General features: G+C 37.7%; 1 protein-coding gene and 1 long non-coding RNA gene across 2 annotated transcripts in view; one reads left to right on the top strand and one right to left on the bottom strand.

Annotated features, from left to right (window-relative positions):
* LOC144665824 (uncharacterized) overlaps nucleotides 1-27,076 on the bottom strand; it is a 259,439-nt gene that overhangs the window by 142,047 nt on the left and 90,316 nt on the right. The window lies entirely within an intron of this gene.
* LOC144665682 (X-ray repair cross-complementing protein 5-like) lies at nucleotides 848-27,073 on the top strand. Its single transcript, XM_078526969.1, has 27 exons — nucleotides 848-1,001; nucleotides 1,518-1,631; nucleotides 6,416-6,467; nucleotides 6,718-6,834; nucleotides 7,464-7,481; nucleotides 7,651-7,699; nucleotides 7,798-7,914; nucleotides 9,677-9,785; nucleotides 14,318-14,382; nucleotides 14,628-14,745; nucleotides 14,871-15,021; nucleotides 15,638-15,747; nucleotides 16,914-16,976; nucleotides 17,241-17,378; nucleotides 17,962-18,052; nucleotides 18,943-19,003; nucleotides 19,612-19,687; nucleotides 19,814-19,881; nucleotides 20,791-20,851; nucleotides 21,176-21,243; nucleotides 21,540-21,639; nucleotides 22,597-22,669; nucleotides 23,034-23,146; nucleotides 24,488-24,584; nucleotides 24,864-24,931; nucleotides 25,759-25,830; nucleotides 26,232-27,073. The coding sequence occupies exons 1-27, from the start codon at nucleotides 987-989 to the stop codon at nucleotides 26,247-26,249; spliced, it is 2,202 nt and encodes a 733-aa protein (XP_078383095.1). The 5' UTR covers nucleotides 848-986; the 3' UTR covers nucleotides 26,250-27,073.

The raw sequence follows: 27,076 nt of genomic DNA, 5'->3' as shown, positions 1-27,076 counted from the left end.
ACAAAAAATTACTTCAGAAAAGATAAACTTTTGTTACATGTATTATACAAAGACAAATAAGCTCCGTAGACTTTTTAAACAACTTTTGTGTAACTTTTTGACAAACAATCAGCAACTTTTCGAGAAATGCCAAGCAGCTTGTGAACATCAATGCACGAGGACGAAAAAAAATCCGGTGATGCGAACAGTAGGTATAAACAAACGGTGATGAACAATAGTTTCCTCAACAGATCTCATCACCAAGTATACCTGCTTCGTAATAGTAATTGGACCTTGAGTGCAGTACAATTTAGTTAGTACAAGAGTCGTGCAACTACCATGTACAATACGTAGGATAGCCTGCGAGCAGGCTCTCTATCGGGGGCAACGTGAATGCGGGATCGCGCCTTCGGCGGTCGAGGAGTTCAATAATAATATATTCACGTTGCCCCCGAATAGAGAGCCTGCTCGCAGGCTATACGTAGGAAAGCGAGTACCTGGCTCTTCCGTAACGTTCTTTTGGCTCGTCACGCAATCGTTGGGAAGAAAAATGGCGTGACGAGCAAAAACGTCTGTGTAGGTTTTTGGCTGTAAAAAAAACAGAACTCTTTTGTTGTTGCTGTTGTTGTTGTTGTTGTTTTATTTTTTATTTTTATTTTTTTCACGGTCATTCAAGTTGGATCGGAGTGAGGCGAGTGAGGGGTGCATACAAATGTCAATCTCGATTGACAGAACACATCGATTTTGCATCATCCAGATTTTCTAGACGGGAACAGAAACCTGGACGGAAGCCACTCAATACATGCTATTCCTATTTGCACCATTTTGATTTTAATGATAGCCTTGAAGTGATTTTTCTGACGCCAACCACATTTCGTCGGCGCATTGCGTTACCGAGTGACCAGCGAATTTCAGTGGGGTCCCCAAGGGAACACACATTCTTTTGTCTTGGCGGGAAAATTCGCTGGGCAAGATCAAACTCGGACATGTGACGTCACCACAACAAAATGGCGGCTGCAAAGGTAAGTAAGATGGTGTTTTTTAGCAGAACTTTGAGGGGTTTTTATGCTGCAGCTAGCTTCATTTTACAAATTTGCCTTTAGTTTAAAAATATAGCTAAGTGTTTTTATTCGGTTCAAATTGTAACTGAACACAGAAGTGGGATTGTATGGTGTTAAAAATCAACACGTGATAGATCGATGGCAGTTCATTCAAAACGAACTTCAAAATTTAGCTTATTTAATTTGCCTCAATTTTTCTTAACTGATGTGCCTACTGAATATCATAGCGTTTAAGAGCACCTGCAGTGGATATTACTGAAAAATGCAGGACGTTTGAACTATCAAACGAACCGTTCAGTTCAGTTCAGTCGAACTCAAGTGCAGGACCCAAGGCCAATGGACTCTCGATCCATCAAACGACTGGGCCTTGTTTAAAACGGAAATACCTGTAGATATGTGGTGTTGGTTTATACATTAATGCCTACATGTTTGAGGAAAGCTATGAAACATTCAGTAGAGTTAACTGTATTTTGTCAGGATGCTGTTGTTATCATTTTGGATGTGGGGCCATCAATGTGTCAGGCTCCCCCCAGCCACTCCACCTCCCTGGAGATTTCTGTGAAGGCGATCAACATGATTATACAGAGAAAGGTAACTTTCATATGTCCATCAGATAAGCCCAAGAGCATGCATAATTGCATACCTGTAAAATTCTGGTTAAAAGCCCTGGGTTTATATATACAACTTCTTAAGGTGGTACATATGGCTGAAGTGCAAAAAAAAAATTTTCTTGCAGTTTGGCTTATATTGTACCTTTTGTGTAGTTATGTTGTTATTTTCGGAGTAGAGGCTCGCTGTCCGCTTTTTTTTGGAGAAAGCGAAGATTAAAATTCGTTGTCAGGTCCGCCATTTTGAGCCGCCATTTTGAAATTTTGCGTGTTTACTCGCTTCCGGTCTCGCGAACTGCAGGATGCCATCGAAGCTACAGCAAAGCAACAGGCATTGAAAGCTCAGTTAAATCTAAAACAGCCAGCTATAACAACAGCGAATACCAATATATTCTCTCATAATACTTTAATATCTCAAATGGTGAAGCTAACAACCCGTGCCGGGACATGGACACAGTCACACAACGAAAAGCGTACCGCGATCACCAAATAAAAGCTGACAAGTCAATTGAGAAATGTAAGTTTAGACCACTTTATCTTGCAACTACTTACATGGCCATTTCGGCGAAAATAATTCCACCTTTATTAGAGTATTTTCATACGTATTAACCTCCAGATCGATCTTGGTTCATTATGAATATATCCCCGGCCAATCCACAACTGAATGTCTTCGTTGGATGTTTTCTCGACGTGGGCTTTTAAGCTAAAATCGAATGTTGATTAGGCCACAACAGCAAAGAATAAACTTCACGTACTACACGAAAAAACGGTTCGGAAACATCTTTGAATTCTTTCCAGCTAATGAAGCATTCGAACCAGCCAGAATACTTTTCATCTTGTCGCGATCGATCGTACGAAAATTATACGCGCGTCCAACTCCTTTTGTGTGTGCTGTAAACACAAGAGAACGCCACTGTTGTCGCAGGATATTTCGCTTATCCTTCGCAGACTAATTTCACCGAAAAAATTACAAGATTATAGGCAGAAAAACAGCAGAACTTGAATCACCACGGCGAAGCATCTAAATACCCTTGCGTGTGCACTCGATATGTTTACTCGAACACGCGCAATGCTTATAAATGCGTAATGGCAAGTGCGCATTGTTACCGCTGACAAAAGGATCGCAGTGCCATTGTTTATGGCGGTTGCTAGGGACTCTCCTTTTGTTTCTCTTGAGGACACGTAGCACGCTCGAAATACGTCATTTTCTTCGTTTCTTCCACGAAATACGCGACCTAGAAGCCAATGCAGCATGGACAACCGAAAACAAACATGGCCGACAAGAATTGTGCGAACGAAGCCACAAAAACAGGCAAAATTCGACGGATTCTCAGCATGTGTGAGACGAAGATAGAAATATTTTCCATGCGTTTTATTGAATTCTTGTGAAATTTGGCAGAGTTAATACACACAAATGGAGCTAAGTTCCCTGACTTAGCCGACATTTTTCGTAGCATCGGATCGATATTATGCCCGATTATGATATGACACGTGACTGGTTTAGAGATGGTCGATTATTTTCTGTAGGAATAACAACTGGATGGCGGCTAAGTCACAGAAGAATTATTGTTATACAGGTATTTGATAGTACAAAGAAGAAAGCTATTCAAAGAAAAGAAATGGAGAAAATAAAGTAATTATTATTTTGAGTGACATTTTAAGGTGTCAATTTTCACACCTTTATGACCGGAAATCGAAAAATTTGAATTCAAATTTGGATTCTACGGTAAAAATTACTATAGAATTGTGAATTTAGGGATTTAAACAAAGTTAATAAAATATCTTAAAATGGGCTCTTTTTAGACGCATTTTAGCCATATGTACCACCTTAAGGGGTTTTGGGTAGGCTTATAAATGGAGGGGCTTATAACCAGGAGGGAAGTGTTGTTCAAAATACGTTTTTAAGTTAAAAAGTCTTAATAAAGCAACATTTGTCCCTGTTCAGTACTGTCATCCAGTTGAGGGTGGGGGGGGGGGGGGCTTATAACCGGATTTACTTTTTACGGATAATCCAATTCTCCACCCTCTGTAGGCTACTCATGATACAAAACAACTAGAACCACTACGTGGAACTTACCGGGGCCCAATGGGTGGGACACGGGATTGCATAAATAGACACAGCAGTCAAACGCCAAGGGCCTGCGTTGTAGTAAAACTTTCGGGTGAGCTTTTTCCGCCTAAACTATGTAAAAAAGAGCATTTTACGGACAAAAGTCAAAGAGCTTGTTACTTTTTGCCAAAAACTAAGGAAACTAGCTAAAAGCTAAGGTTTATACTTTTACATGTAAAAGAGTACTTTTACATGTAAAAATTTTTAGAAATCTCCCGAGTTTCGACTACGAGTGTCGAAACTCAGAAGTTATGTAAAATTTATTTCTCTTTTACATGTTAAAGTATAAACCTTAGCTTTTAGCTAGTTTTCTTAGTTTTTGGGAAAAAGTTGCTAGGTCTTGCCAATTTTGTCTGGAAAATGCAATTTTTATATAGTTTAGGCAGGAAAAGCTCGCTTGAAAGTGTTTCTAGTACGCAGGCCCTTGGCGTTTGACCGCTGTGTTGCTTAAATATAGTTAATCTCTTGCACCGCTCCCCCCTCTTCTGTGGTGGCCTCTTCTGACGTAATTCACAATCAGTGACAAAAAAAGCTTAACGTCACTTCAGTGTTATTATTCCTCGATATTTTAAGTACCAAATCGTGGCTCGAATGCTGCTTTAGCCTGTTAAATTCGCGAATGTGACCGGGCATTGTACGTGATGAGGCAAAAGTTAAGAAAACTTTCGCATATTTACATTTTCGCTAATAATTTTTAATGTTTATTTCTTGATGACTGAATATCATTCGTTGATTCATTGCACATTGAAATGGAGGCATTTAATTGTAAGGCAGTGGTTGATACATAGTGGCATTCATCAATATGACCTATAGTAATTGTAGACGAAGTATTTCTTTCCTGAACTGGGTAAACAGTGGTAAGTGGTACAAAGCCTTGATTAGATTCTACTATTTGTATCGTAACTTTTAATGCATCTGCAACTGCTTGAATGATAAGTGCATCAGCCCATGTACCTTGAATACACATATTATTCAGATATCTTAGCCATGAATTTTCGGTATTGCTCTCAATAAATCTCTCTGGGTTGTCTCTCATAAATTGAACCCCAGCAGTACGTATCTGAAGACTTCGGTATCTCAATCGTTGAAATCTTTTTGAAGACAAATTTCTTCAACATGCTATTCTTCTTATATTCTTCTTGTTGAGACCTCTTAGAAATGGCAGTGGAATTCTGCTCGGTTCACGAGCACGTCTAGATCGCCTTGTAGCACGTTTTTTAAGATGATATAAAGTTAGCTTTGATAAGTGTTCGCTTTGATTCTCGATAAATTTTACGATGGAAGGTTCATTCAATGTAGATAACTTTGATAAGTCGCTCTTACTCTCGCTAAGTTTCACGATGGAAGGTTCACTCTTAAGTAATCGCTTGTAAATATGTCTCTCCAAATATTCACTCTTAAATTTTCGCTCATTAACTGGTAATCTTTCTCTTGACTGTCCTCCATGCCTGGTGCTTTTCAAAATGGCGGATAAGATTTCAATGAGCCAGCGAGCACTCCCAGAAGTAACGAGCTAGCGATATATCTCAAGTCAAGTCAGCGATATATCCCTATAACAATGTAATGTTGAACGACAACACAAACTGCATTTTATGACTGGTGGCGCCAGCCTCAGCCTTGGGCTGGGCTGGGCCCCAGAAATGAAAACTGTAATGCAAGACCTGAAGGAAGACCTTATTTCTCTTGTGCAATTTGGAATGAATAAGCATTTGTAAAATTTTCACACCACCATGGATATATGCACTTGCGCCATAGGGTCGTGCAATCATTTTGTTAGCCATTTGAAAAAATACTTGTGCCTATAATTTTATTCCAATTTGCACCCAAAATCATGTGTTAACTTCAGTGAGTGTAGCTTGTCCTGGCTTCTAGATTTTTTAAATAGACACTTCCTTTCCCTTATTTCATGTACCTTGTGTCTCAAGTAGATTATGGTAGAAAAAAAAGATCTACTTGCCAAGAAGCCACCTGCACAGACGTTCTTTTGGCTCTTCACGCAATCTTTACGTAGACCAGTCACAGCGCACCTCCAAATCACGGTGCAAGGTTCTAGCGGGACTTTCAACTGGCCCAAACTTTTGCCAAATACTCAGTTGTATTCTCGCAGTAAAGATCTCAGCAAAACTACAGAGAAAATAGTTTTTCCATTGACTTTTGGGGGAGTTTTCTCTACATACGAAGCAAGGATTTAGAAGCACGAATTAACACTGGGAAACTAATCACCGCAAGGGAGATTATGAGCTAGTGCGATTGGCTCTTACATCATTTCCACATGAGCTCCAGCTGATCTTTTGGAACAAATGGAAAGGAATGTGTCATTTGTTTTAGCAGACGTTATGTTCATTGGGGAGCAAAGATTGTGTGACGAGCCAAAAGAACGTCTGTGAATTTCAGTTGTCTTTTGCCCCACTTACATATTTCTACCTGTAAATCAGTCTTGCAAGACAACTGAGGCTAATTGCACTTGCCCACTAGGCCACCAAACTTCTATTTTCACTTGCCCAAGAGTGGAATTTACTTGCCATGGACAATCTGGCCTGGGTTTTTTTTCCTGTGTTGTAGAGTGACACAAGCTGAATAATTTAACAAAGTTGTTTTACAGTATAATAAAATGTCTGTGTTAAAATTTAATTTGTGGTTTTGATTTTCAAATTTAGATGTTTGCAAACACAAAGGACGAATTTGCTTTAATACTGTTTGGTACTGAAGGTATGTCATAAAAATAATGTGATGCTAGTGGAAAGAAAGGTGCAAGTAGCGTTTTGAGAAGTTCGGAGCTTATTAATTTTATAACTGACCAAAAAAATGTAAAACATGTCCAAAAAGTGTCTGTTTTTTTTTTTTAAAAAAATCTCCCAGTGTCAATAGGTTTTTTGTTTGTTTACTTGTTTGTTTTTATGTTGTGATATTTCAGGCGATGTTATGTAACTTCATTGAACGATACATTTCAAATTCATAGGAACATCAAATCATCTGAATGACAATGATGAAGGCTATGAAAATATCACAGTGGCTCGTAATCTTGGTTTACCTGACTTAGAACTGCTTCGATTTGTTCATGAGCAGATTACACCTGGTTAGTAGATTTCATGTGAACGTATATTCTCCCTGTCGCTTCATGTTAGGTAAAAAAGAGATAGGAAACGTGTTGGCCTGGTGGGTAACTTGACTCGAATGCTGACTTAATAGTACAGTGCATGTTTTCCTTTACTGTGGCTAATTAATTCAAATTTTCTTCTTAAACTTCAATGCCCATCTGAGCTGACCAGGTATCTGGTAATATGAACAACTACCGGTATATATCAGGGCTGTGCTCTAAGGGCACCCGGGTGCCTCAGGTGACTAACTTTGGTCTTTAGGCAACCACATAATCTTATTTCTTTCATATATAAGCTTTATGCTGGGCACCCTGGATCTCACAGTTTGGAACCTTTAGGCTCTTGTAATTTTTCTTAGAGCACAGCCTTGTACTGTATACGAATGTGTTGTAATGGAACAACCCAGTCGTAAATAAAATATTTTCTTAGAAGGGCTAGAAATTGCCATGACAATTTTTTGTTGCAAATGCTTTAAAAGTAAAGTCGCTTGCTTAGATTGTAAAAGAAAAAAAATATTTTCTTTCTTCCTACATGTATGGGCTGTAATTATTAAAGACACTAGCAATTTGTTCATTATGTATTAATTATTTTTATTACGTTACTACAGGCAATGTGGAAACAGACTGTATCCTTAACAAAAACATATAATTATATATTAATAATAATTATTGTTTTAAGTTTCCTCTGTCTCATAATTTAAATTTGTTATTAATAATAACCATAGACAATAGTTCTTTTTTGATAGTGACTTAGACCTTTTTGATGAGTGGTGATCGACCTTAACACACCTTTAGTCATTGATGCTATTGTAGTTGGCATGGACCTGTTAAGAGCACAGACAAAGTGAGATAAATGTTTAGTTATTATTGCTTTCTGTGGACTTTTTTTGACATTTTGAGATATTAAAGCGAGTGCAAATACATACAATTTATTGATTTCAGAGGCAAGTGTGAGAAAAAGATTTACCTATTCTCTGACCTTAATTCGCCGTTTGGTAATGACCAACTGGAAGCCATTACTGATGGCTTAAAGAGTATGGAAATCCACTTGACATTAATGTGAGTCTGTTTTGCTTAATTGGGCGATTCCAGAAAATATCAGTACCATACCACGGACAGCTTCCATATTTTAGCCCCCCTTGTTCGGAAATTCCAAAATGCGTTATCCCCCCGTGCCCTCGGAATTCCATAATCGTTAACACACCCTCCCGTTCAGATTTTTCATTTTTTCATCAAGCTCTTTAGAATTCCTGTCAGGGTTCGCAAATACGCCCAATGTGGCGTATTTTAAATCAAATTGTTTCAAATGACTCGATCTGTACAAAGAGACAGTCATTATGACTCAAGAGATTCTGGGATGAAAATGTAAAAAAAAAAAAAGACTTTTCTCCTTACCCTTGTTCAACAGATATAACCTACATTAACTTGACATTGCCCCAAACTGGTGCAAACATATTTTAGCCCTCTTTTTTTCTCCTCTGGAAATCTAAGATCTGGAACTCCCCATACCTTCGGAATTCCAATCGTAAGTATCCCCCCGTGCCTTCGAAATTCCAGTTCAAAGAACCCACCCTTGCCCTCGGATTTTCAAAAAGCCGTCTATGGTATGGTACGGATATTTTCTGGAAATATCGCCCATTATTCCTTCCTAGATTATAACCTCAGGATGTTTAAAATTTATTTAATTTGTTTTTGAAATCATGTTATGTATATGTTGTGGTTCAGTTTCACCCTTGGTACAGTTTGGTATTTTCCTTTGTTCTAGTGTATGGTAATATAAGATAAATTTTAAAAGGAAAAATTAATACCAAATTGCACCAAGGGTAAAATCGAACCACAACAGATAGATTTACAACTGCAACTTTCTGACTCATTTGAGTCTGTAAACAAAATGTTAGCCTATTTCAAGGGCAGTAAGGGAAAAAGGGCGTAGTCTAAACTGGGACCAAATGATCGACCCATCAGCTGAAACTACAGTACAGGTGTAAGATGCCCTTAGCATGGAGTTACAAGGAATACTTCTGGGAGGATCTTGGATAGGATGCTAACCCATATCACAAGTTACAAAGAGCATTAGGTTGCCTAACAGATCTACTGTAGAGTACCGGCTGTGTCTATTTATGCACCAGGGTGGAGAGTCTATACAATGTACATGTAGGAAATGTTAGGGTGTCAAAGAACACAACAGAATCACCCTTGCTGAGGCTTGATCCAAGACCACTTGTTGTTTTCATAATTCAATGCGTGAACCATCAGGCCAGTGCATTCACCTAAACACCCCTTTAGGCGTCTGGTTTATTGGAGGATAATGCCCGAAGCTGAAAGATTGTCAGAAAAATGAACAGTTGGCCGAGAAGCGATCGAGGGCAACTGTGAAATTTTGAGGACAGTTTTCAGCCAAGGGCATTATCCTCCAATATACCAGCAAGCTATTAAGGGGTTCGTTTATTTCATAACCCTCCGATTAATTTTTACAATGCGCTTAAAAAAAACCTACAGTCTGTGATAATCATGACGTAACTGCTATTGAAATAAATGCAAGTTGTTTGGTTTACATATTTTTTAACACTGTGATACGATTAACAAGTTAGACTTGAAAAGGTGACTTTGTTTGTTTGTTTTGTACTCGTCTATAAAATTGATTGACAGATATTAAATCAGAGTATAATTAGATAGTGATACCCGTTGTCCGATTTTGTACCACATGATGCAGATATTTGTCCAATGAGTGCATGTGAAAATTAATCGGTGGGTTATAATGAACAATTCATAATATTTTATTATTAATAACACAATGTCATATATGGAATTTCCAAACTAGAGGGCCAGATCTTCATGATGATGCTAATGAGGATGGCAGTAATGACATGGATGAGAGTGGTCCCTCAACATCAGCTGCTGACTACAGAAAAGAGAGAACACCACAGCAGGTTAGCACAAAAACAAATGAAAATACATGTAAATATACATGTGCAAACCAGTTGTCTCCCTAGGTATTTAAGGCCAGGCGAGCCATCTAGCTTGATTCACAGGAAAATCGTTGTCGCCTGGTTTAAAATTGAAGATAAAAAAACACAACCTCAATTTGAAACCTGGATTTAGGAACTTCAAGGAGTCGTACGCGGGATACTAAATGCCATTGCTCAGAACAGAAAAAAAAGCTTCTCGAAGCCTGGCGCAAAGTTTACTCTGCTAAAGAAACAGAACAGCGATAGTAAAGTGGGGGAACAAGTTACACAAATCAGGTTTTGACATTTGAAAATCACAGTGAGAATAACCCCTGGCCTTCCCAAAATCCCAGGGGAGAACACTGCAAACCATTAAAAAAATTATTAGTCACTTAAATTCTCATTCATAATGTTATCCTCCTCATTTTTGAGTTATTTTTTCAAAATAGCTCTTTAGTCGGCGCGATGTTTCGTGACTCAGTCAGTCAGTGGGTCAGTGAAGTATGTTTGTTTGTCACACCAATCAGATTTCAGGTACTATCAGAACCAATCAAATTGCAGTTTATAAAGGCGAAGTAATCTGACGAAATTATGTGTCGCAGCGTGTTCGTTGAAAGATTAATTGGTGAGTTGTGAATTATCATGGATTTGAAACGTATTCGTAGTTTGCGAATCAAATTGTGAGCTTCGATACAAAGTTCCCAACTTCGGCCCGAATTAATTCAATCCTTCTGTAGTTATGTTATCAAAAAGGGCTTTGCTACGCTAAACTGTTGGAAACAAATCTCATAAAAATAAAAAACTTTTATGTTCAGCGAGCCGTAAACATGTTGTCTCGAACAAATTAATCTTCTCTGTCGCGTCGCGTCGTGTCAGCTTCGATTAAAATCAATTTTACATATGGGTAAACCATCCAGTTTCATCCGGTTTACAAACGCAGAAGACTTGAAATTGAAGACAGTGAAGATTATGCCTCACAGAAATCGTTAAATATGTGTTTTCATACAAAAAAGTAAAAATTTGACCAAATTTCTACATGCATGATATTTATTTATCGGCAAATCACTTGCGTAATCGCTGATGCGAAACGTTGTCTTGCACTTCAAGCTACTTTCCTTGACAAATTCTAAAATCTTCGAGTTCAGAAATCGCCATGACTTACGAGCAACATGTCTTGTTTCTCCTCAACTACCAAACTTGGAAAGTTCAGTCGGGCCGAAGTCGGGAAATTTGTATCGATGTTTGCAATTTGATTCGCAAACTCGCACCGTAATTGGCAACTTCATAACAAAGTTTCTAATTTCCCAACAAACTTCGCAAAGCAGGCGGCCAAAGTAAAATGAAATCAACTGTAAAACATTTCGTTCAAACATTGAACCGGTACAAGTAACTTTTCTGTTAAAAGCAACTACGATGGATTGCAAAAACAGAATAAGAGCGTGCCATTTCATGACAACTTGATAACTCAATTAGTTCTTGTTTGTTGAATAGAATTTACGTTGTGAATGAACAAAAATCTTTGTTGAACAGTTTTGACAGGAAACAAATACTCCAGGTGTACTGCGCTTTAAAGAACTTTTCCGAAGAGAGTGGTTTTTTTATTTGACTCGTTTATTACTTCGTTTATTATAGTACTTTTCGTTCAATGTCTATATGAAGACGTGGCTTTTTTGAGAAAAACAAGGGTATCGTGTTACGTCCCGTGTAAAAAACCAACCGGGATCTTGGCAGGATCTTGCCGGGATCCCGGCGGGGATCCCGGCGGGACGGGACCGGGAATCTTGGCGGGATTATGGCCGCCGGGATCCCGCCTCCCGGCAGGAATCCCGGCGGGATTCCTGCCGGGAATAAAAATCCCGGCGGCCATAATCCCGGCAGGATCCCGGCGGGATGCCGGCCGGGATTCCTGGCGGGAAACGAATTCCCGGCGGCCATAATCCCGCCAAGATTCCCGGTGAATTATCTTGCGGAGAATCTCGCTAAGTTCTTGGCCTGAAGAGAAATTCCCTGCTGCCAAAATCTTGACAAGATTCATGGCAAGGATCCCGGCAAGAATTTTGGTTACCGACAATTTCTTTTCTCGAAGAGATTCATGGCAGGAATTCTGGCATTTATTTACAGCGTAGATCAGATACTGACAAACTAATTAAAACCATAGTAAACATATCTTGGCGTTTCGCATACCGGCAAAACAAACACACTGGTTCTGTATCAAAACAACATCATTTATTTACAGAAGCTTACAGAAAAAGATGGCCACAGTTTTGCTACCAAGCACATATATTTCTCAATGGTTGCACAAGTCGGAGAGAGCGAGCTTTAGTTCACACGCAAAAAAGCGAATATTCTTCTGTGAAATGTTTTGAACGAGACAACAAATACATAAAGGCAACTAACCTTTACCTTGTGCTCAAGCGAAGGAAGGTGCAATGATGTGAACTACCAAACGAGCGAACTATCTTTCGATCATCTGCGAACAAACCGCCGAAGACGAAGGAGCATTCTTTCCCGAAGCTTTTTAAATAACAATACAATATTTAAGCATAAGTTTACGTCTCAAGCATCAACAGGTACAACTTCGCATTAAATGGCCCGTACTCAAAATGTCTATCTCCTTCCACTGTTCGAAGTTCAACAAGTCCATTGACGAATTCCACAAGATGGCGCTGTCAAATTAACAAGCTGTCGCTCGAATTAACAGCAAATTCCAGCAGTTTCCACAGAGGAGCTCTTCCCTGAAGTAAGGTCGATTCTAAACTCAAGTTCATAACAAAAGCAGCCAAAAAACACATTTTTCCAGCCCTGGTTGTAAAGAGCAAACACAGAAACACTTCATCCTCCAACTGAAATGAAATTTTTCTCTTCCCGAGGGTGGCGTGTACAATGTCCCACGTGACCTAAGGCAGCCAATCGAAACGCTCAGTTCACGACACCTTGCGGGAAAAGGCGGGAATATTCTTCGCTATCTGGGTGGTCTTCGGGAAGGTAAATAAGCTCTAAAAATATAAATCTCTTTCATATCCTCTTCGGAGCCACAATTAAAATAGCATCTAGATGTTTTTTCAAGGCAAAAAGCGCAATTACAGCGGATTCCCGAGTGCATTATTTTGCAATTGGAAGAAAAAGGCCGACAGAAATTTGCCATTGGCTTTTGTCATTGGATTACTCAAAGGTATTAAGGTTCCTCAAAGGTAAGAAAAGAAAGAAAGAGTTAAAAAAAAACTTGAAAAAAACAAAAATTTCGATCATCTGCGAACAAACCGAAAAAAACAAAAATTCTTATTTTTTAATTTATCTTCACTTATTATCACGCGCCTCTTTGTCGCGCCAGTTCGTCTAGACTGATAAAACTTTCCTCCTGGGAATTACCTCCGCGGCTCACCGTCATGTATTATATTTTTTTCGACATTTTAAAAATCAAACTGGTTTAATTACTACTTTCATTAGTACTTTAAGTTTATTTCATCAATACACGCCATGACTTGCATTCCGACCACAGCATAATACTATTTGTGAGAATTTCAAAGCATCGACTTTTCCCGGTGAGAACTGAGAAGTGAGTTGAATCTCGCCGGGAACGCTAAAGAGATTTATTCACGCTGTGAAAAATTTGCCTTTTTTTTTTTTCTTGCCGGGATCTTGGCGAGAATATAATTCCCGGCAAGATTCTAGCCGGGATCCGTGGCGGGAAATTCTACCCAGGCGGGATCTTGGCGGGAAGTCTGTTTTCTTGGTGGGATCCCGGTCTCGGCAAGATTCTTGGCGGGATCCCGACGTGCCGGGAATTTTTTCCCGGTCGGGATCCCGGCGGGATATAGCCATCTTGACGGGATCTCGGCGGAATCTTGACGGAATCCCGGTTCGTGGCGGGATCCCCGCCGGGGTGTCTTTTTTACACGGGGTTCGTTTTAAAAAAACAAAGGTGTCATGTTACAAAAGTGAGAAAAACAGCGGTATCATGTTACAGTGTTTGGCAAAAAGCCAAAAGTATTCCGTAACAAACAAAAGTAACCCGTTACGGTTGCTACAAAGCTAGCAACAAAATAACCGCCTTAAACAGAATAAGAACGTGCCATTTTGTGACATTTTGACAATTGAATTAGTTTTGTTTTTTAATTAAATGATGAAAATTTCCGCATTAAATAAAACAGTTCTGATGTATCAAAATGCATGTAAAAATTATTTTGTTTGCAAGCAAACTTTGTGCAAAAAAGTGACTCCGTGGGGCGCCATACACAAATAGCTCAACCCATGGCATAAACCATCGCAACAGGACAATCACCCAGTTTCTCCCCAAGCCACCCCATAAATTGAAAAAATAACTCCTGCACGCTTAGCGTGCCTATGTTTTCTTTGAGTATTCTTAGTTCCAGGCTAGGTGAAGAAGCCAAAAGGGGATCATGCCTTCCCAAGCTCAATTTTAATGTGTATGATATGTTCTGCAAAGCAGGAAATAGTGATCAATGTAAAATACTTTTCTTCTTCTAATGGTTATGTGTGACTCTCACATGAAGGTGGCTGGAGAGAATTGTATGAGACAGTTGTTAGAGGCTTTAGATGGGGAGACTTATTCCTTCAGGTATGCTTTTAATTTCTTCAATACTAACAGTACACTTGGTTCAGCCAGGGTTTGAACCAGGATACCCAGGGCACCATAAATGTACACAAAACATGTACTTGAAAACCAAACAAATATTGGTTAGCATGCATGTAGGGTAGATCACCAGTGGCTCAGAATTGTTTTTAGACTTGAGAATGATTCTTCATTTCTTTCAATAATATTTAATGTTAATTATTGAATAATTGTTTTATTTACTTTTTCAGTCATGTTCTTCCCATGCTGAGTTTTTTCCAGACAAGATCAGTCAAACAAGTTACAGTATTCAGAGGACCCCTGGAGATTGGTTCACAGTTGAAAATAAATGTTTATGGATACAACAGGGTAACTAAAGTCTTACCCATACCTGCATGTCTTAAATTGTCAATCTACTTTCATATTGTTGATCTTCATTAGAATTTAGTAGTGAAAGGGGTTAATGTGAAATTGTTATACATGTACTTGTAAAGGTAAAGGAGGAGAAACTAGCATCATGGAAGAAGCTGTCAGCTGTATCCCAAATGTCGCCAAACCCTGAGTCAATGGAGGTACAAATGCAGAGGTCGCACCACTTGAATGATGAAGACGACACTGAAGTCGACAAGGAAAATGTTGCACAGGGTACTTGTACAAAATTTAATATTATAAAATTTTAAAGTAAAGTTGTCCCATACTGTACAAAGCACTAGTGAGTACAATGCAGTACGTCACTTCAAAGTACTGTATAATTTTATAGTTCTACATGTAAATTGTGCTTTAAATTTGTTGTCCACTCTGATTCTTATTTTTATTTCAACATGATGATGGTTTTCAAGTACTCTATGTACACTGAAATGCATAACACTCAACAGAGATTTATTTAAACAACACAAATGCACATTTCAGAGCTAGAAACAAACTGCCCAACTACACACAGCTGGAATGCACAAAACATACAGATTGGAAAACCCTGTGTGTCACATCACGGCGCATGTTCCACTAATCACTGCTGACTAGCTTTGGCTTGACTTTAACTTACATTTTAAAGCCTTAATTACATTTAAATTGCATTACGTTAGCCACATTTAAAATTTATGTCAAGGGTGTCATGGCATATGAGAAAATGTAAATAGCTATTCTTGCCATTTGAATTCATAATAAATTGATCAAACAGGTCGTTATTCAATCAGTTGAACACTAATGTCTACCAGGTTACGTAACTATCCATCCTAACTGTTGCCGTGGACACTGTATGTAGGTTATCGCTATGGGAAGACACTAGTTCCCTTGACCAAGATTGACAAGGACAGCATGAAGCTACCTACAGAGAGATGTTTATCTGTGCTGTGTTTTACTTCAAATGAAAATGTAAGTGACTATATTATTATTCACATCATCAGTAAACTATTTATAATTTTTAGAGATCTTGTTTCTCTTTTTTTTACTTGTGTTTGGATGGAAAATATTTTAAAAAATATTTTTTACTGTGCTTTTGTTAGAACCCTTTTACCCATGCCACTTCTCGTTATCTAGCCTGCATTATAAGGAAACACAGTATTCCCTTACATATAATAAAGGCTATAATACCAATAATATGTGTAGGTATGAACCAATGGACATGGTAACTGGTTTTTGGTTGTTACAATGTATACCGTAGAATTCCGGTTATAAGCCCTGGGCTTATACAACTTCGTAAGGGGTTTTGGGTGGGCTTATAAGCGGAGGGGCTTATATCCGGGAGGGCTTAAAAGCGGAAGGAAAAAAACGTTTCAAAATGAGCCACAGGAGTGTTGACGACAATACGTTTTTAAGTTAAAAACATATAATATTGTAACATTTAGCCCTATATCAGGAATTCTACGGTATACAGAAAAGTTTGTCATAATTGGACATTGCCAATTCCTTGAAGCTCACAATTTTCCTTGAGCCCTGATCTCAGAAAACTGTGTGTTTCTCAGAATAGTTGCAGACAAGGCATATAATATTGCATGATATTTTTTAAAAACCCAAGGTAACTAGGTACTGTTGTTATTTGGGCGATCAGTGTTTGACATAATAAAATTTGGTTTGTATCTGATCTTAAAAAGTTGGTAAAAACGTATAAAAAACTGAATTTTCGGTAACTCTCTGTTACCTTCATCAGAGTTAAAATTGGTTCAGTTTTTGCATAATAAGTATTTTATACACCGCCGGTCTCTAGGGATGTTCCCAATGTTAAATAAACTTGTGGGAAATGCACATGCTCATTCACACAGTTGAATGAATGAGCATGTGCATGTGCATTTTGTGCATGTGCATGTGCATGTGAATGAGCATGTGCATTTCCCACAAGTTTATTTAACATTGGGAACATCCCTAGAGACCGGCGGTGTATAAAATACTTATTATGCAAAAACTGAACCAATTTTAACTCTGATGAAGGTAACAGAGAGTTACCGAAAATTCAGTTTTTTATACGTTTTTACCAACTTTTTAAGATCAGATACAAACCAAATTTTATTATGTAACTAGGTACTATTAATTTTATTCCACAGGTTAAAAGATACCAGTACATAGGAGAGAATGTTATAGCTTTTGTTCCCCAGCCAGGTGACCAGGTAATCAAACACAACGTTCCATCATATATTATAGCAAATAGGTTGCAAGCTTTCCGAGTGACTCTTTGCCTCTGTTTCAAAACGAGTCTACGTGCGACACCATTCATACGAAAATGAGTTTCACCTACCAGTCCATTTTGAATTCATGCAAATCAAACTCATTTTCATTTGAATGGTTTCACACGTAGACCCGTTTTGAAACAGAGGCAATGGAATCCATATAAATTATTATTTGTTAATGATACTTTTATTTCACTGTTTTAGCATGCTGCAGTAGCATTGTCAGCATTTATAAATGGCATGTATGAACTCAACACTGTGGCCATTGTAAGATATTGCCGAGCAAAGAATGCTGCCCCAAAGCTAGGTTTCCTGTCACCACACATCAAGCAAGACTATGAGGTAAATATTGTTGAAACATTTTCTAACTTCATGCTATGCTCTCTTCAGTTGATTATCGTCTCTTCTTGTTTGCTGAAAGCATCATATCTCATACATAACATGTAGTGAGGTGCAGGATTGTGGAAAACTGATCCAGCTAGTGCTTTGTACATGTAGAATGAGGCACAAAATTGTGTTTTTTATTTATCCAACAAATGCAAATTTGTACAATTTTACATTATAGGTGTTTTAAAAGTTGTTGAATTATTTTTCAGCAGTCTTGCACTTTGGAGTTTTTTCTTCACTCGCTCCATCTGGCAAATGGCTGGTCTTCTTTTTCTCGCCATTATACATGTACTCTCAGCATGCTCCCTTCTATGTGTGTTTGGGCTCACACATGTCAAACACTCATCCCCATGCACTGACTTGCCAACTATGTTCCAATTTTTCTAATTGCAATTTTAAGTACCATACATTATGATACAGTGTCAGTAACAGTAAATTTATTAACTTGCTGTTATTGAACTGCCACCTTGTGCCATGGTAGAAACATCCTGACCTTTCCTGACATAATCAAGTATTAACTGTTTTGCTTTGACACCAGTGTCTCCTGTTCACTGCTCTGCCATTTTTAGAGGATCTCAGACAGTTTGCCTTTGCACCTCTTAATGAAAACAAGAAGTGGGAGCCATCTGGTGAGGACAATAATTTATGTAATTTTAATTATATTTATTTTATTTATCTTAAGTTTTAATTTCAAAGTGTAAATTATGAACTTAATATGCATTGTAGAAATTCCTACTTAACAACCCTCCTGGCGACTAAATTGGAACCGCAGTCGCCAGCCTGGCAGTTAAAATTGAGAAGAAGGATTGAAAGCGCAAGCTTAACCAAACTTGAGCAGTCAGTGGCCAAATGGCCACTAAGGAAAAAATATTCATTATGATGATTACAAGAACATGTTGTTTGCTTCATAATTATAATTACAGTATGTATTTGTCTATACATGTACATGTTGTGGTTCAGTTTTGGTTCTGAAGGCATGTACTAAAACCCGAAACAACGAAACGAAACGACCGAAACGAGCAAAACGACCGAAACGAAACCGCCGAAACAACCGAAACGGCCGAAACGAGCGAAACGAGACGAAATCACCGAAACAAGCAAAACCCATTACAATTATTGAGAGCTAACCGTAAACAGGCTAACCGGAGTGCATAGTAGGCTAACCTAAGTGAAACGTAGGCTAACCGGAGTGTGTAGTAGGCTAACAGGAGTGTATAGTAGGCTAACCGGGGTTTATAGTAGGCTAATCAGAGTGTATAGTAGGCTAAACGGGGTGTATAGTACGGTAAGTGGCGAAAATCTTGAAATTTTGCTTGTTTCGGTGATTTCGTTTCGTTTCGCTCGTTTCGGCCGTTTCGGTTGTTTCGGCGGTTTCGTTTCGCTCGTTTCGGTGTTTTCGGTCGTTTCGTTTCGGTGGTTTCGTTTCGTTGTTTCGGGTTTTAGTATATGCCGGTTCTGAAGTACATTATTTTGCTCTTTTAAATTTATTTGAAATGGTTTGCTTATTAATTGTTGTTAGGAGAGCAGCAGGATGCTGTAGACAATCTTATCACCGCTATGGACTTAACAGATGCTCAACGGTGAGATCATTAGATATAATGCATTAATATTACTATTTTAGTAACTGTAGCAGTTCTGAGTTTATTACATGATTTCAAATTGCTGTATCAATAATTATCGTCTTTCATGCTTTTAACAGTACAATGTATCTGTCTTCATAACTCTTCCTCATCCACTCTGCTTTGAACAAGAAGTTTCTTTAATTGATGTAGAGTATTTGTGGCAAAAATTACAATTAACTTATTCTATAACCCAAACATCAAAATTGTACAGAGGCACCTCCTTCTAATAGACCGACATGTAGATCTAGCAATTGCCAAGTACATAAGACCACCATACGTATTTGTTCATCGGTTGACAATCAAAATTTTTATTTAATATGTTTCTTTAATTGATGCAGGTTTCAAAATGAAAAGTCGATTTATAATTTTCATAGTAGTTGTGTGCACGCAGCATTTGTGATTTAAAAATTGAATAGTCTGCATGTATATGTATCTGATGACTGCATACTAAGAAGCAAGTAAACGGATTTAATTAATTATTCTCAAGACATGTGCATTGATAATTTCCTTAAGATCTACATTTTTAATTTTTTTTATCATAAACTTACAGTCTTGTAATTTTTCAGAGATGAAGATGGGCAGCCTATAGAAGCACTAAAATGTAAAACAACTTTTAACCCAGTTCGACAGAGAGTTTTTCAGGTAAACAGAAACAGCAGATACCATTTGTGATGCTTAAACAGTAACTGAACTAGTAGAAAATGTTTAGAATGTTCAAAGTTTGTCACCATAGTCTATGTTATAATCACTTTTTGTCATTGTTTACAGTGCATTCAACATCGTGCTCTTAATCCAGATGACCCTTCTTTACCAGACTTAGAGCCTGTTATTGCAAGGTGAATTTATCTGAATAGAGTATTATTTTGTGGCAAAAATTACAATTAACTTATTCTATAACCCAAACATCAAAATTGTACAGAGGCACCTCCTTCTAATAGACCGACATGTACATCTAGCAATTGCCAAGTACATAAGACCGCCATACGTATTTGTTCATCGGTTGACAATCAAAATTTTATGTCTAATTTTAGGACTTCAGCCTCTTGAATTAAGGACGCATTCCATCCCATTTTCTGAGAAAGTTGCTATTTTTTTAGCTTGAATGTGTCCGGCTTGCAAACTGCATGTCCCCTGACATTTAGGTACTTCTTCTGACTAATATACAGCCCACAGTGTCTCATATGATACATGTAGTGTGTGTGTGTAAGCAACAATGGCAAAGATCCTTTTCAAGATTACAATGACCCAGAGTTAGTCAGTCACATGTGTTATTATGGGTCAGAGTTTCCTAAACAATTAAGTCTCTGTTGGTACTGTAAGTACCAAATAAGGCAGACTATAGCAAGAATTTAGTGAGAACAGCTCACCTAAAAACTTAGTAAACTGCCTTAATAAACTAAATAGTAAATTTGGAAAAGCTGAAAATTCAAGTGTTTATAGTAAGCCCTTCATTGGAGCTTTGCTCAGCTAACAATCAGAACAATCAGCCCTAGGCTTTGAAATTCACTATGGCAACTTATATTAACCTTTATTGACTTTTGATAATCAACTAAGTATTCACTTGTCTACCAATGCAGCACAACAGTTAGCTTTGTTACTTATTGACTGACTAACTGACGGACAGACCAACCAAGGAGAATGCAATACAAGACAGTTGTCGGGCCCGGCTCTGGTTTTGTTTCTTATTTGTATAATTTATAACCCACTATTTATACCAAAGTCTTATTTTGATTTATTTTTCTTAGTTACTTGGAACCCAGTGCAGAGTTCAAAGCAAGGTGTGCTCCTGAGTGTAGTAAAGTGAAGGTTAGAAGCACGAGCCTTTTGTTAAGTGTCTAAAATTCATAATTAAAACCAAAAAAAACTTAATAACAGGTAAAAATTATATCTAAATTATCAACGGGCAGAAACAATGATTTAAATTATGCTTGAATTTCTTTATAACACTACCAAAGACTACTCAATAAAACACTCAAATGAACTGAATACTTTACCCTTGTCCTCATAATTATTGTCACATAGAGAGCATAGAGAGGGGGGATTAACTTAAATTATGGTAATTCTTTTTAATTTAAATCTGTTTAATTGGATGGAATTTTTAAAAGTATCTGTGATTGTTTCCATTTCTAGGATATGTTCCGCCTTGAAAAAATAGAGAAGAAGAAAGAAACATCAGCTGAAAATGTCTTCAAAGCAATGTACGTACATGTTGATGTCATATGTGGTGGGTGGATAGATCTAAAAAAACCTATAAGTACACCAAAGCAATTGCTTTCCTGTTCATAAATTGTCTTGGTTTATGACTGTGGTGTGGGGGATGCTCTTAATTGATGAGGGTGGGGGGGGGGAAGGGGTGGTGAGTTTGAAGAACTGGATGGGAGGAGGGACTAAAAAGACAGGCTAGAGGATTGCTTTTTGCACTGTACTGTTAAAAATCAAAGTGTGTAAACAAACGTTAATTGCATAACCAGGGTTTTTGTTATATTATCTTTAGCGGAGATGAACCAAATGGAGAGCCATCAACCAGCAGAACAGATGTTCATGATGAAACTGACTTTAGCATGGCAAGTTTGGCAAAGAGAGAAATCACACAGGTATACAATCTTGTAAATTGGTGGAAATATGCAATTTATATCATTTTTAGTGCAGAATGCACTATTGTGATGGTTTGTTGGGGCTGTCGTCCGCTAACCCGCTAGTGCGCTAACGTGTAAACTTTAATAGTCAATTAATTAATTAATATCAATTAATTAATTATTCCTGTGGAGGGGGTTGGGGTGGGAGCACCTGACCATACCCCCCAAGTAAAACGTGGAGCACATTCTACGTTACTTTTACATGAGGATCTCAAAGATATATATTTGTTTCAGTAAAACCTTTGCTCTCCTTGTGGTACTACTCAACGTAATTTACACCAAACGCATGCGCAGATTAGTCTACGTTGTTTTCTGGAACTATCATGAACATCACTTGTATTGCATGTTTGCGGTAGGCTTCCTGTAGACTTCTTTAAATTAGATTTTGAGACTTTCAAAGCGCTTTCGTTATTAGGTATGCAAAAACTTGCACCGGGGTTTTCGGCGTGAACACCTGATAACCAGGAAACAAATATCCTAGCTGTACTGCATTTTAACAAACCTGTCGAAAAATATGTTTTTTGATTAGATTTGTTTCTTTAGTTTTTGAGTATCGTCTTTCGTGCAGTCTAAACCGTAACTTAATTAAATTAAACAAATGTCATCGATGCCGCCGTAAAACAAACAAAAAACAAAACGTTTCATGTTATCGCATTTTCAAGGAAGACAAAAGTATTTTGTTACAAACGAACAAAAGTGTCGTGTTATGTTTGCAAAGATTAGCGTAAGGAACACCTGGGAAAGAATACAAGTAGCCTGTGAACAGTTTTTCCGAAAGTAAAATAAACCAAATAAACACGATCATATATAAAACATCATACTTTCAATTGTTCCATATTGCATTCTGCACTTACCAAATCATCGAGATTTTCTTATTATGTCGACAAATGTTGATCAAGTTACTTGTACATTCAGGTTGGCACAGTTGACCCAGTTGGTGATTTCTGTACTATGATCAGTCAAAGGGATGAAGATAGGTTTGATGAAGGTATGTTGTCTATTGATGCTTACTGAACCCTTCAGCTTCAGCAAGACATGGCCTTTCAAAACTTATTAGTAGCAGCTGGAAAGCTCTAAGTAGTGACATATAAATGGCTTTTGTTTCAGTGAAACCCTGTCAAAATTGGATTGTGTCACTTCCAGCTTATGTCGTGAAATTAGATCTTTCAGACATTGAGTTAACATTTTTTATTGTTAATATTACAGAAATTCAATTTCACAGAAATCATGTAAGATCAGATGTCTATACAAACACAGTGTTTCATATCATCTCCTTCCCATTTTTACTGCAATTGTTGTAATAATAATGACAGTTACTTCTCTTGATTTTGTTTTGTTCAATCATCATATAGCTGCCAAACAGATGAGGGAGCGCATCCTACAATTAGTCCTGGATTCATTCAGAGACCAGTTTTATGCTAAGGCACTAGACTGTGTTAAAACCCTGAGAAAAGAGGCTATAAAGGTATAGTGGGAAACCAGCTCTCCTTTGGGACACCTCCATAATACAACACCCCTATGTATACATAAGGACAGTCAATTGATCGCTTGCTCCCAGATAAATCAGAATTCGTATAATCTGTATCTTTATAATATGGACACCTCCATAATTACAGACACTCAGCTCTGGAGCCTGTTTCTCTAAAGCCCTGGAAACTTTTCAGCCTGCTTGCAAAGCCATTTTTAGCTACACTGTATCTCTATCTTAACAACAGACAAGTGTATAGGCCTGAAACTTTGTATACTCTGTTCATATCAAAAATATGATTGTAAACAACAGTTCTGTATAATCATGCAGTGCTCGAAATTAGCGGTTGTCCGGTCGTCCGAGACGACTAAAAGTGCGTTCGGGCAACCCGTTTTTAGAAAATTAAAGGGCTGGTTGCCCGAGAAAAAACCACCGGACAACCCAAGAACTTACATTATCGTGATCATCCAACAATGCATTTCTTGCCTTCATCTTGAATAATAACTGATATTTAAACAGTGTGACCCCTTCAGTCGCAGGACTGGTATCAACGGGGGCCCTGTAAATGAAATTCAATTCTGAGCAAAGTTTAATTCAAGTTTCTTTCATATTTCAATCTATAGTACAGAATTTTTTGGCTTTTTTAAGCGAACACATTTGACACCCAGGTGTAATCTGAGATGCATCTTGTTTGAGAATAATTTATATTTAACTGTTTTGAGTTTGGTGTGTTTTTGCGGATGTAGGGATTTTTAAAATTACTTATACTGCTTCTGAAAGTACAAAGGAGTATTTTCATTAACGTTTGAAGTAAGTGAAAGTGTTGTGTTCATTTATTATAAAGGAATTCTGCAATGTTTGTTTTGGATGAGCTGTTTCACACCACTGTTAATTGTTACAAAAATGTTATCATCTCATGGCCTGAGGACAAAAATATTAACCAAAAAACATAGAACACTTAATATGGACAACCAATCCCTCAGCAGGGCAACCAAACTCAGGGGTTAGGTTGTCCGGCATTTGCCCTAAGGACAACCTGGATTTTTTTCTAATTTCGAGCACTGATCATGGGTTTGAGATTTTGCTATAGCTTTCTGGGTGCAAAAAAATTCAGTTTCGGTACCTTTGAGAAATGGGCCCGAGGCCTTTCTTTGTCTTGTATTTTAGAGGCTTGACTGTAACTACTGTCACTGTAAATCAGATCTACTACTAACAGTAACTCAACAATTTATTTTATAATATATTGTAGGTAATTCAGTGGGACCCCTCCCATGCAACTGAACTAAACTCTGTTGTAAATATTGAACTGTTATTGTCAAACCTGTGTGAATTTTTCAGGCTGGAGAATCTGAAATGCTAAACAAGTTTCTTCAAGAACTGAAAGAGAAAATAATTAACCAAAGAGGCCATGAATTTTGGCTTCTGCTGTCAAGAGGTACATGTATAAGAATGATTTAGTTATACTTGGCTTTCAGTTATGTTTTTTTCTTTCAGAGGTGTTCTGAATAAGCTGGACATTGAAATTAGCATGGCAATTGAGCTAAACAATCCAGTTCCTGGCTAAACTTAATAATAAGAATACATGTATGTGATGTAGAGGCATGTACTACACTTGTTTGTTTAATTTTTTAACTCACTCACAGGAACCACTTTGAATCAGTGAAATTGTATATAGAAGTGCAGAATATAATGATTATCTTTTACTGTTTTGCAGAACAAGTTACACTTATCAGTCAAACTGAAGCACCTGACAGTAACATAACTGATGCTCAAGCTAAAGAAGTAAGATTTACATGTAACATGTGTACAGTCAACTCTCGTTATAGCGGACACGCTTGGGACTTCGTTTAGTGTCCGTAATAGCGAGAGTCCGTAATAGTGGGGTGTGAGGAAAAAAATGGCATTAACATAGGTTAAATAGTATGGGTTATGACGAGCTTATCAACAGTCGTGAAACAACTCAGTAGTCGTTAGGTATGGAGAATGGCAATGGTCGAGGGTTTGATTTCTCCAAAGCAGTCGTCTGGAAGAAAAGGGCGCAAGCTGAAGTGAAAAAGCAAAGTCTGGTGTACAGCTACTGAAGCGATTGATGCAAAAATAATTATTGCAGAAGACTTCTGAATTGTGTTTCGACAAATAGTATTCAACACACTGCAATTTTCCGTGATAACGTTATGTGAGAAGTTCATGGTGACCGCTTTATCGAGAGTCAAAACAATAAAATTGTTCTTTTGGTACCACGAAAGTGTCCGTAATTCCGTAATAGCGAGAGTCCGTAATAGCGGGAGTCATTTCCAGTCAAACCTCTATAACTTTCGCCAGGGATCTGAATTTTGTCCGTAATATCGAGCGTCCGTAATAGCGGGGTGTCCGCAAGGCGAGAGTTGACTGTATCATGATATTGTCCTTTCAAGAGAAAAAAAATATTTGCTCTCCTGCAGTGATGTTACTTAAGATACAAATCTTGGGCAAAAAAAAAACTAGGCTGAACTTTATTTCCTTATGGTCTTAACTTGGAGGGTTGACCTTATTAATTCTAGATTGGCCGGTCTTGACTTATTTATTGTTATACAGATTTTTAATATTGAAATAATTTATTGTGTTTATAGTTCTTGGAAGATGGAGCACCTGAGAAAGAAGAAGCTCCAGTTGATGACACAATGGAGGATGCTGATGATTTGGTATGTCAATCATTGTTATAATGTATTCTTAACTTGGAAATGCTAGGGAGTGTTGCTGCTACTTGTTAAGAATTTACCTATACATCCTTCATTATGTGCATCTTTAATGAAACCTGAATATTTATTAGTAGATTGTATAGTGTGATCATCCGGGTGAAAGTGGTTCTGAGAAGAACTGTTGTCTTTGACTAACATTTCGACAACCTGAGCAAGTCATTTTCAGAGATGACTTCTGCTCAGGTTGTGGATACGTCAGTCAACGACAACAGCTCTTCTCACAACCGCTCTCACCCGGATGATCACACTATACAACCTACTGATACTTCTGGGCTCAAACCATTTACTATAATTTTTTTTTTACTTAACTTAACTTTATTTTGTTTCTCGTTTTGTTCTCACAGCTGGAGATGATGGAGTAACACTGATTGATGCAGGCGTTCAATGCCATGATAGCTCACAGACTCTGTGAACAGTGTTCTACTGAGGCAGTAATGTTTTCTGAGAAAAGAGCCGAGTCTGCATCACTGGATGCCTGTTGTAGCACTAAAGCCATACTTGGGATCACTAAAGAAAACTGCACCTGTTTGTAAGCAAGCCAGTGAGGAACATAGCTCACAGTGACCACAGATAATTATTACAAGGGTTTGATTAACACAAGAACACAAAGTGTGCTTGAAGGACTTGATAAAGGCATTACAGTTCAACTGATAATGTCTACAAGACAAAACAAAATAAAGTTATCGGTTTATGCTGTAAAGATGAAATGTTTAAAGTTGCATGATTTTCCATCTACAATTTACACCTTATTTAAAGCAATATATCACTAGTACCGGTAACTTTAGATGTTAGTAAGCTTTATGATGAAGGATATTAAATATGACATCAAAATCATTTGTTACTTGTTGAATTATCTCAGTTTATTTTTTTTGGTCAATAAGTTACCACCTTCTTGGTAAACGCTCTATGCAGTTGTAACTTGTTGTTGTTTCAAAAATGTAAATGTCCACCCTTTAAGTCGCAAAATGAATGACATGCATGCATGGGAGGGCACCAAAAAAATTAATGGTGTCAGTGGTACAATTTTGTATGCATGTAGATGCCGCCAAATAAATACCACTATAACAGTATTTAACACTTCTAAACATGCTTTAGCTACACAAATCTGAGCTTTTCAGATATCACTTACACACTGTAAACGATCACCACTGACACAAAAGGATATTAAAAATGATGACTGGAGTAATTC

This window comes from Oculina patagonica, chromosome 9 (assembly GCF_052425735.1).
Source record: "Oculina patagonica isolate OP01 chromosome 9, crgOcupat, whole genome shotgun sequence".
NCBI lineage: Eukaryota > Metazoa > Cnidaria > Anthozoa > Scleractinia > Oculinidae > Oculina > Oculina patagonica.
This window is presented reverse-complemented; position numbering and strand designations above follow the sequence as displayed.

Excerpts from the sequence above, each read along its gene's own strand:
- LOC144665682 (XM_078526969.1), top strand. Across the intron at positions 1,632-6,415 it reads ACATGATTATACAGAGAAAG|ATGTTTGCAAACACAAAGGA; the intron begins GTAACTTTCATA and ends TTTCAAATTTAG. Across the intron at positions 24,932-25,758 it reads CTGATGCTCAAGCTAAAGAA|TTCTTGGAAGATGGAGCACC; the intron begins GTAAGATTTACA and ends TTGTGTTTATAG.